This window comes from Dipodomys merriami, unplaced genomic scaffold (assembly GCF_024711535.1).
Source record: "Dipodomys merriami isolate MVZ:Mamm:240054 unplaced genomic scaffold, mDipMer1.0.p SCAF_275, whole genome shotgun sequence".
NCBI lineage: Eukaryota > Metazoa > Chordata > Mammalia > Rodentia > Heteromyidae > Dipodomys > Dipodomys merriami.
Window position 1 is genome coordinate 1067602 of NW_027204215.1, and position 10333 is coordinate 1077934.

At 63.3% G+C, this 10333-nt stretch overlaps 1 protein-coding gene across 1 annotated transcript; it reads left to right on the top strand.

The window, feature by feature from the left end:
- Positions 1-3026: 3026 nt before the first annotated feature.
- On the top strand, positions 3027-3680 carry LOC138837738 (class E basic helix-loop-helix protein 23-like). The gene has a single exon (XM_070036676.1). It carries the CDS (start codon positions 3027-3029, stop codon positions 3678-3680), a length of 654 nt encoding a protein of 217 aa, XP_069892777.1.
- The last annotated feature ends 6653 nt before the right edge of the window (positions 3681-10333 follow it).

The following is a 10333-nucleotide window of genomic DNA, read 5'->3' on the forward strand; positions in this document are numbered from 1 at the left end:
GAAGACATGTCTGCCAAAAGGCACACAGGGAGAAGCAGGTCATCTGAACAGATCTAAATCTATGGCCCGGGATAAGTAATTGATAACCCTCCAAAATAGAATGCACAGGTCCAGAAGTGTTCTTCACAAATTCTACCAAACACTTAAGGAATTATAGCATTATTTATTGTCTCTTCTGGGAAACAGAAGCCAAGGAATTCCCCCTGGACTCCTTCTAGAAGGTCGCAGGATCTAATGCCAAAGCCACCTTGGGACCAGGCCCTCCCTCCCTGCCCCGCCCCTGCCCTCCCCGCTCTGGGAGGAAGCAAGGCCGCAGGCTCTGCTGGGGCAGGGAGGCTTTCTCAGGCCTTCTTCAGGCAAACTGTCCAGAGCTTCATCTCCATGGGGAAGGAAGGGTCCTTGTGGAGCGGGCACGAAAAACCCGGGCAAGAACGGGGCTCGCCTGGGAGGGTTCTGGTAGCAGCCTGGGAGGGTTCTGGTAGCAGGGACCAAGTACCACACAGAAGCACCTGTGATGATGCTAGACGCGTCTCCAGTGTTCTCTAACATGACCCTCCACCATGGCTCCCAGGCCCCCGCCCCTGTGTCCCCACCCAGGCAGCGTCCACACACAGGGCCCTGCAGCCGCCCTGGGAAACCCTGGGAGCGTCCTCCTGATTATGGTCCTGGAAGGAGGGCAGCTCTGATCTCCCATGTGGCCAGCAGGTGGCAGTGCCGTACCATCTGGAGTCCCCATGCCCGGCCAGCCCACAGCTGGCTTTGGTCAAAGGGCCTTTCTTTGTTGTTGTTGTTGTTGTTTTGCCAGTCCAGGGCCTTGAACTCAGGGCCTGGGCTCTGTCCTTGAGATTCTTTTGCTCAAGGCTAGCACTCTGCCACATGAGCCACAGCATTACTTCAGTGTATGTGATTCTGAGGAATCGAACCCAGGGATTCAGGCATGCTATATAAACACTCCATCACTGAGCCACTTCCCAGCCCCCAGGACTCTGAAGATTCTTGATAAACTAGCCCAGAGCTCCACTCATGGCTTGAGAATGGAGGACCACAGAGCCAGGCCCAGGCACAGAGACCTCCAGCTCTGACAAATCCTGATGGTTGCCAATGGGCAGCCATGGCTAGAAAATGAATATGGACGGGGATGTCAAAGCCCACATCATGATTTCTGCAGTGCTGACCGCTGTGTTTCCACTGACGTTGACCTGAACACCAAGGACTGACCACTGACCTCCACCTGAACACCAAGGACTGACCACTGACCTCCACCTGAACACCACATCACCACTGACCTCCACCTGAACACCAAGGACTGACCACTGACCTCCACCTGAACACCAAGGACTGACCACTGACCTCCACCTGAACACTGCACCTCACACTGACCTCCACCTGAACACTGCATCACCACTGACCTCCACCTGAACACTGTACCTTACCAGTAGGACGTCTTCACCCACCCCCTCCCCCTGTGTCTGGTCCAGCAGCTCATGTTCCCTGCCCCCAGGCTGAGTTTCGGACTATGAGCACCCGGGCCTTGGGGTCCCTGTGGAATCCACCTCTTCTCACGTGGGTGTTTCTGCTGTCAGGCCCCTGGCACCCCTGAAGGCTCGGGGCCCCCATGGGAGTCGCAACCCTCGAGCACATGCGTCTCAATGGCTAGGGGGTCTTGGTGGTTCCCTGAAGGCCAAATGCCCACCAAGGCCCGCAGCTCCCCCTTCCCAGGGACTCACGCTTCCCACGGACTCCCCCTCTTCCCACAGACTCCCCCTCTGCCCAGGGACTCCCCCTCCCCAGGGACTCCCCCTTCCCAGTGACTCCTCCTCCTCACGGGCTCTCCCTTCCCGGGGACTCCTCCTTCCCACAGACTCCCCCTTCCCAGGGGCTCCCCATTCCCACGGGCTCCCCCTTCCCATGGACTCCCCCTTCCCACGGACTCCCCTGTCCCAGGGACTCCCCCTTCCCAGGGACTCCCCCTTCCCACGGGCTCCCCCTTCCCACGGACTCCCCCTTTCCACGGGCTCCCCCTTCCCACAGGTTCCCACTTCCTATCAGGACGGAGGCACGGGGCTCCAGGGTGCGGCGCCTTCCAGGGCCTCGGCCCTGAGCACAGGCTCGGTGACTGCAGGCAGGGCGGGGCGGGGGGGGGGTGCTCAAGCGCCAAACTTCCCCATATGGACCTAAGGAACTCGGGGCCGCACTTGGAGCGGTGGCTGGTGGCCCATAGTCCTGCCGTGTCCCCTCCCCCATCCACCCTCCCCCCCACCCCTACTCCGACCCTTCCCGTCCCTCTTCCGGCCCCTCCTCTGTTCCTCTCCCATTGCCTCCTCCATCCCCTCCCCTGTCCCCTTCCCAGGCCCCTTCCCCATCCCCCTGGATTGGACCAAGCTGTTTAAGCTGCGCTGTAGGAGTCAGAGCCCAGGGAGGAGGGAGGGAGGAGGGGAGGAGGAGGGAGGGGGAAAGGGGAGGGGAGGGAGAAGGGGAGGGAGAAGGGGAGGGAGAAGGGGAGGAGTAGGTGGGGAGGAGGGAGGAAGGGGGAAAAGAGGAAGGGAGTAGGAGGGGAGGAGAGGAGGGGAGGAGGAGGAGGGAGAGAGAAGGGGAGGAGGAGGGGGAGGAGATGGGAAGAGAAGGGAGGGAGGAGGGGAGGGAGGAGCAGGAGGGGAGGGAGCAGGAGGGGAGGGAGGAGGGGAGAGAGGAGCAGGAGGGGAGGGAGGAGGGGAGGGAGGAGCAGGAGGGGAGGGAGGAGGGGAGGGAGGAGCAGGAGGGGAGGGAGGAGGGGAGGGAGCAGGAGGGGAGGGAGGAGGGGAGGGAGGAGGGGAGGGAGGAGCAGGAGGGGAGGGAGGAGCAGGAGGGGAGGGAGGAGGGGAGGGAGGAGGGGAGGGAGGAGCAGGAGGGGAGGAGGCGGGGAGGAGGCGGGCAGAGGAGGCGGAGGGGGCGGAGGCCGGGGTCTGGCGGGCGGCCCGCCCGGCTGGACCGGCGCGGAGGAGCGGCGGGCTCCGGGTCTCGGCGGCCGCGGGCTGGGGCTCGGGGCCATGGCGGAGCTCGGGCCGCTGTCGGGGGACGCGTACCTGGCCCCGGGCCGCGGCTACGCGACGGCGGCGGGGCTGGCGTTCGGGGCGGCGCGGGGGCCCGAGGCGGCCCGCGGCTACGGCGCGCCGGGGGCGGGCGGCGACCCGGCGGCGGGGCCGGCGGCGGCGGCGGCCGAGAGCAGCGGCGAGCAGAGCGGCGACGAGGACGACGGCGGCGGGCGGCGGCGGCGGGGGCGGCGCGGGGCGGCGGAGGCGCGGCGGCGGCCGCGGGAGCCGCGCTCGCTGCGGCTGAGCATCAACGCGCGGGAGCGGCGGCGCATGCACGACCTGAACGACGCGCTGGACGGGCTGCGCGCCGTGATCCCCTACGCGCACAGCCCGTCGGTGCGCAAGCTCTCCAAGATCGCCACGCTGCTGCTCGCCAAGAACTACATCCTCATGCAGGCGCAGGCGCTGGACGAGATGCGGCGCCTGGTGGCCCTGCTCCACCGGGGCGCGGGCCTGCCGCCGCCCGCGCCCGCCGCGCCGCCGCCGCCCTTCGGCCAGGCCGCCCTGTGCCCCTTCCCGGCGGGCGCCGCCCTCGCGCCCTGCCCGGACAAGTGCGCCGCCTTCCCGGGCTCGGCGCTGTGCAAGCGCTGCGCCGCCGACGAGCCGTGACGGGCCGGGACCGGGGCCGCCCGCCGGGAACGCGGGGCCCGAGCCCGTCCCGGGGCCGCCCGCCCGCCGGCCCGCCCTCCGGGAACGCGGGGCCCGAGCCCGTCCCGGGGCCGCCCGCCCGCCGGGAACGCGGGGCCCGAGCCCGCTTCCCGCCCGCGCGCGCGCAGCTGCGAGTTCGGAAGCGCGCAGCCCGCGGCACGGACGGCTCTGCGGGCGGCGCGGGCGGCTCTGTGCGGGCGCCCGGGAGGCTGGCGAGCCCCGGGGAGCGCCCGGCGCCGGGCGGGGCGAGGCCCGCACCGGGCTCCTTCTCCGGACCAAACCGCAGGGCCGCTCCCCCGACCCCGCGCCGCCCGCCCTGCGGAGGAGTGGGCAGCAGGGCCCGAAGACCCGGGGCGACCAGGCTCCAGCATTTTCCGCGTCGGAAGGCTCGGTTTGCTTCTTGACTGCCCGCCCGGGCGCCGTGGGATTCCCCCGTCCCGGGGCCCGCGCCCCCAGCCCGGCCTCCTCTCCCCTCTTCGGGCGCACGGAGGACGGCCCCGCAGCCTGCGCCCGCACCTGACCTGGAGGGCCACGGAGCGCCCCAGCGCGGCCCCGGAGCCCGCAAACCCGCCGGCCCGGCGCGGGCCCCGCTTCCTTCGCCTGACCCCGCGCCGTCCTCCAGGCTGGGCGGACCGGACGGCGCCGCCCGCCGCCTGCGGGGAGCGCGGAGCGCGGAGGACCCTTCGTGCGCACACCGGAGCGCGGAGCTCGGAGGACCCTTCGTGCGCACACCGGAGCGCGGACCGGCTCTCCGCGAGCTCGCGCGCCCTGCTGGTTTCTGCTGCTCCCGTTCTTCTCTCTTCCAAGTCCAGACTTGTTGATTACTTCTGAGCCCTCCGGAGGCTGGGGCCTGGGCCTGGCGGCGCTTTCCCAGCCCCTGTGGAGGAATCGCAGCAGATTCTTTCCCTCCTGGGGAGTCTACTTTATAAACTACTTACCATCGTCATTTGACACAGAAACCGCGTTTCTTAATTAAGACCTGAGGTGTGTGAGTCATCATGATGCACAGGGTAACGTATTTGATTTAAACTTATTTTGCGAAGGTAATGTGATTAAATGTGAATGTCACACCAAACCGTGTCTAATTCATTCATCATTTCAATCTTGGGACGCCCGCTCTCGGGCCCAAAAAATCTCTGAACTGCCCAGCTGGACCCACTCCAGCCACCACTGGCCACAAATAGAGAAAATCACAACAGAAAGGTGAAGGAAAAAAATACCTCGCCCCCTTAGGCGAAACACTAGTTTACCAATCAAAGTTTTCTGTAATTGCTTCAAGTTCAGGTTAAGTGAAAACATGTTATGTTGTGAAGCTGTTTCTCTGCTGCTCTTCAGAGCAGCACCAAGCCCTTCCCTGAGGTTGAGCCTGGGCAGACGGGGTGCTTGGCAGAGTGGATCCCCTGAGGTTGGGCCTGGGCAGATGGGGTGCTTGGCAGCGTGGATCCCCTGAGTTTGGGCCCGGGCAGACGGGTGCTTGGCAGAGTGGATCCCCTGAGGTTGGGCCCGGGCAGGCGGGTGCTTGGCAGCGTGGATCCTGGCATTGTTGAAGGCACTGTCTAGGAGTTCTCTGCACTCTCATCCAAGGACGCCCACTGATCACCACAAGTTGTCGCTTCTTCTATGGTCACCTTCCATGGCCTGTGTGCCCAACAGCAACACTTTCCTAGCCCAGTGCGGGAGTGGGGCGGGGCGCGAGGCCTGGGGCTCTCTGGAAGCTCCAAGACCGGCATGTCCCTGTGCCCTTCCAGCCACAGTAGCCCATACTGAGAGAACACGGGTCGTGTGTAAGATTGATGTTTTCTGGTGGCCACATTTTAAAACATCTCCGTGTGGTACATTGTTATTAATGAACTCTTACCTTTACCTTTGGGGTAATAAGTCTTCAAGTCACAGCCATGTGTGCATTGCTCAGTGGCCACGTGTGGTTGGGTACCACTGTGGCAAGTGTGAGGCTTGGGATCACCCATGTTCCAAGCACCCAGGGTGCCCTTTGCACCCTCAGTTTAATAATAACCAGGAAATGTCCAACTACCCAGAGAACGCGTTCTACAGCCGAATCGTCAATGTCGTCTTTATTTCTCTGCAAACCCGGACTGAATCTTCTTTCAAAGTGCTAAGAGGCCTGGTGCAGGCAGCAAGAAGTGCCACTGTCCACTCCCTGCCTTCAAAAAGAGGCAGTGCTGGTGACCAGATGCCCTCCAGGTCCCGGTCCCTGCGCTCTCCTGCTCCCTTGGCCATCAGCCCAAGCCTGGGGAGCCACAGGGTTGGGAGGTAGGAGAGAGCTGAAACCTGAGCAAGACCCTGAGCTGGATGGCCCTGGATCCCCTCCCCCACCTATGCGGGGTTAGTCTTGGGGCAGCACCATCCCTCCCTGTAGACCACACGAGCAAAGGCTGCGGCTGCTGCTTAAGCAACTGGCAAAACCCAGACATGGTAAAACTCAGGTCGTGAGCCCCTGGTGTGGCTTGTCAGTGAAGCACGGCTTGTGTGGGCTCGGGCAAGCTTCCCCGGACCAGCAGCTCCCAGGGCTGTTGTGTGGGTCATGACAAGTGGCTGTCCTGCCAGGCCCTGTCTATTTTGTGACTGTCATGTCTGTGCCCAGATGCCTGCCGCTAGCCTGCCTGCTCCCCCCGCCCCCCCCCCCCCGCACCTGCCAGCCCACCAGTCGGAAATAGGGCGCTGCATGAAGGCAGGGAGAGAAGAGCCCGCACAGTTTCCCCTGCCCTCTTTCCTTAAAAACATCGGGACTACAGACAGATCGTTCTTCCGGTTTTGATGCCTCGTGACCTACGGAAGCAAGTGACCCTGGACCTGCTGCAGTGTCTCCACACCGGGCTGCTGGATGCGGTTCCCCTCAGCAGCAGCTCAGTCCTCGAAGGCACCTGAAGACTTCACAGTCCACGTCCAACCCCGGGAAGAATCACACTTACCGGCAAGCCCAGCGTTGCAGATCCAGGCAGGAGGCACCCACCGCCCAGGGCAGAATGAGACCTCCCCGCCCACCTCCCACCCCAGAGCCTGGACTTCGCGCACACCTCCCCCAGCCACCCCTCTTAGAGTCTCTACTGCGCAGGCTGCTGCATTCTGCGGCTAAGTTCATCCCAGAGATAGAATCTTGCTGCATTTGCGCAGATGTGTCACTGGAGAACCTGTGTCACTTGTGGTTGAGCTAACGAGCACCCACACGAATGTGGCTCTGCATAAAGGACACACGCTCGTTTCCTAGAAAGGTGGGTGAAAGGCACAGACCTTCAGCCCAGCCCCAAAGCCACTCTGGCTGCACGGAGTGAGCGAGCGTGCTAAAGGAGAGGCCTCTAGAAGCCAACAGCTCCTAAACCCTGCTTAATCCAGTGGAGAACAATGACCGCAATTTTGTAATGTAGATTTGTTGGGCTCGGTGGTTAGTCTTTATTTGCTTTGGGCGTCCCATTTGAAGGGCTGGAGATGGAGGGATTTGTGCGTATTAAACCATGACTCCAACAATTGCCTTCTTGGACTTATAACCCTGGCTGCTGCGTTCCAATATCCCCAATGAAAGTCTGTTCTGTAAGATTAGGAAGTTAACGCACATCTGTCAAGTTAACCCAGAGAAACAAAGCCGGTGAGCACCGGGAGGTTCACGTGGTTAGCATTGGCCTTTAAAGCCAGTGACCACCCTGCAGTAAAGGCGGTTGTGCTGGGTCCCTTCCAGTCAGGACAGCCTGTGACCTTTCGTGGAAAGGCAGATCGTGATGCCAGCTGAGGTGGAGGGGGGGTGGGAGAGATGTCTACACAGAGCGGCCTTGCCCACTCCCCGTTCTCTGCCGGTATCCACGCGGGATGCACAGCATCCGCAGTCTGCATTTCCAAGCAGCATAGCTGTCACAGCACAGCACGGGCCGCCAGTCCCCCCTGCTCGGGCTGCTTGGCACATCTGCCCCACCTTGGCCATCCCCGCTGCCAGTGACGGAGCTGAGGGTTCCCAGGAGTCACCCTGTGCCTCCCACAGTCCCCCGGCCCCTCCCAACCAGCCTCCCTCCTCCGCCACGTCCCACGTGGTCCACAGCAATGAGCCTGTGGTGGTCGCCCTCCCAGCGCCCCTGATTCAGGTGGTGTGAGGCTGCTGTCCCTGCTTCCACACCATGGGCCTTGTCCCCCAGAGCCCTGGGCCACCCACAGGGCTCGGCTGTCTTCCCAAGGCCACGGGCATCTGACAGGACGCACGCCTGTGCTTGTGGCGTGGGGAGACGCCTGCCTGGCTCTCTTTGGTGCGCCCTGCTTTCTGCCACAGGTGACCGCAACTTGGAAGCAATGTCTGTGTGCGGCTCCGTCACATTCCCCGCACACACTGGGGTGGCGAGTTCTCAGCGGCCTCGGCCCCACCACCGAGGATCAGAGGCAACCTGGGGGTGCGGCCGGGCCTTGCAATGCCTGGCAAGGTGCGGGTGGAAGACCAGGCCCCGTGGCCGTGGGTTGACCCACGCAGCCTGCCGGCACGGGACTCACCACTCCGTGCGGGGGGGGGGGGGGGGGAGAGCCAGGAGCACTAGTCCCTGGGATCAGAGATCTGCCAGGCGAGCCGACAGCCAGGCCTGTGGCCCTCCTCCCCAGCATGGGGTCCCAGCATATATTCCGCGGGGTCTGTGGTGTCTGTGGAAAATGCCTTGAAGGCAGCACTTCAAGCACCATGGATACATGAGAAAACGTGTTTCCATAACCAATGCCGTTCCCTGAATCCTTTTCATTCACCCGCAGCTTTTCTGGGTCTGTGGGTCGGCCGTGGTCTATCTGTAGATTGTGCAGATCCACCTTCCTCTCCATGCCCCCCTTCCAGGACCCCGACGCCAGCCACCAGTCTAGCAGGGACATGGTGGGAACCAAAACCCAGGCCCAGGCCAAATGTCCCCACCCTGGCTAGCATCCAGAGGACGCCGAGCTGACACAGGAGGGGCGCGGAGGAGGGCGCGGGGCCCCTGAGCACGTTCTCTGGGGTCTGCCCGTGGCCCGTGAAGAGAGCGTGGCAGGAGCATGCTCCATGGCAGGGAGCATGGGGGAGGGGCGGGGCCTCCAGGCTTCCCACGCCCTGGCATCCGTGGGCTGCACAGACACCGGGGGAATCAGCGGCCTTGGGGTCCAGCTCCGAGGGAAACGGCCCCTTAGGTTGAGCTGAGGCAGAGGGAAGAGGGGGCCCTGGGAGAGCCCCGCCCAGCGTGAAGGGAGCAACAGCAGAGAGCAGAGGGGACAGCTCAAAGCTCAAAGCTCAAAACCTGTGACCAGGACATTGGCCAAGTGGGCAGACTGACAGCGGGCGGGACTGGCAGGGAGGCCAAGCCTGGTGACCATGGGTTCGAGCAGGGTCTGGATTCTCAGTGGGCATTGGAGGAAAGGCCCTGGGGCTCTCCTGAGGCACAGGGTCAAACGGCATGGCCCGAGAGCCGGGGCCGCTGGGCTGCCCACTCCCACCACTGGTGGAGGAAGCCAAGGCCCCGGCCTCTGCTCACCTGGGGCTGGTTTGGCCGACAAACACATCTTTAAACATTTCAGTTTTCAGAGCTCCCAGTACTGGGGTTTCCATGCTGATGGTGAGCTATGGGAGGGTGGGCTGGGGGAGGGTGGGCTGGGGAGGGTGGGCTGGGGGAGGGTGGGCTTTGGGATTCTATCAGCCACTTTTCCGGACAGGAAACATCTTTCTTTCAAAAGCAGCAAAGCTGGGATGCTGAACTCAAATCTGAGGCTTCCCAGAGGCAGCGGCAGAACCCGGTGATGTGTGTTCTGAGACACAGGGCGCACGTGTGTCCCCAGACCAGAGGCCTGGCCCCCGCGGGGTGCTCGGGGGGGGCTCCTCCCACACAGCTCATAGTCAGGCCTCAGAAGAGGAGGGGTACCCAGGTGTCTGCCCTACAGCAGGCGTCCCTTTCCTCTGGCCTTCTGCTTAGTGAGGTTCGTGCCATTCTGGGGCCGGTGCCCGCAGCCTGCCCGTTGTCACTGCAGAGAAGCGGCGCTGTGTGACAGAAGAGGAGAGACGGCTCCCAAGGACACCGCTCATCAGCATGCGAGCCACCGCTCCCAGCCTGCCAGAACACATCCTACCGAGGACGCTCGCCTTTGGTCCCCACACACCGCAGCCCCTACTACACAGGTGAACAAACACTTTGCTCAATAACTGCAAATAAACCAGGAGGATCAGAGGCCCCACCAGGCAGGGCTCCATTCCACACAGAACGCCATCAGGGTGGTGAGCGGCTGTGGGTGCCAGCTGAGGCCAGAGATCTGCCCCCCACACCCACTGGGCAGCAAGAGACTGTGTCAGGCACTGCTCAGGGAAATGAGCGGCCTAGGCTCTGACCACAGTACCTGGTGCTGCATGGGAGTGGGCTCAGCGAGGTGCCTAGGCCTCTCCCTCCCTGATGGCATGACTGCCCCGCGGACCCTCTGTGTGCACGTGGATCACACACCACGCCCTGCGGACCCTCTGTGTGCACGTGGATCACACACCACGCCCTGCGGACCCTCTGTGCACACGATCGCACACCACGCCCTGTGTGTGATGTGAGTGGGGACAGGGGCTCCAGCCCGCAGGGTTAGTACCTAGACCTCTTGCTCCTGTCTGGAGACCTAAGAAACTGTGGGATGTA

What these genes read in the sequence shown, in the direction of transcription:
- LOC138837738 (XM_070036676.1), top strand. Translation starts at nt 3,027, where the DNA reads ATGGCGGAGCTCGGGCCGCTGTCGGGGGACGCGTACCTGGCCCCGGGC.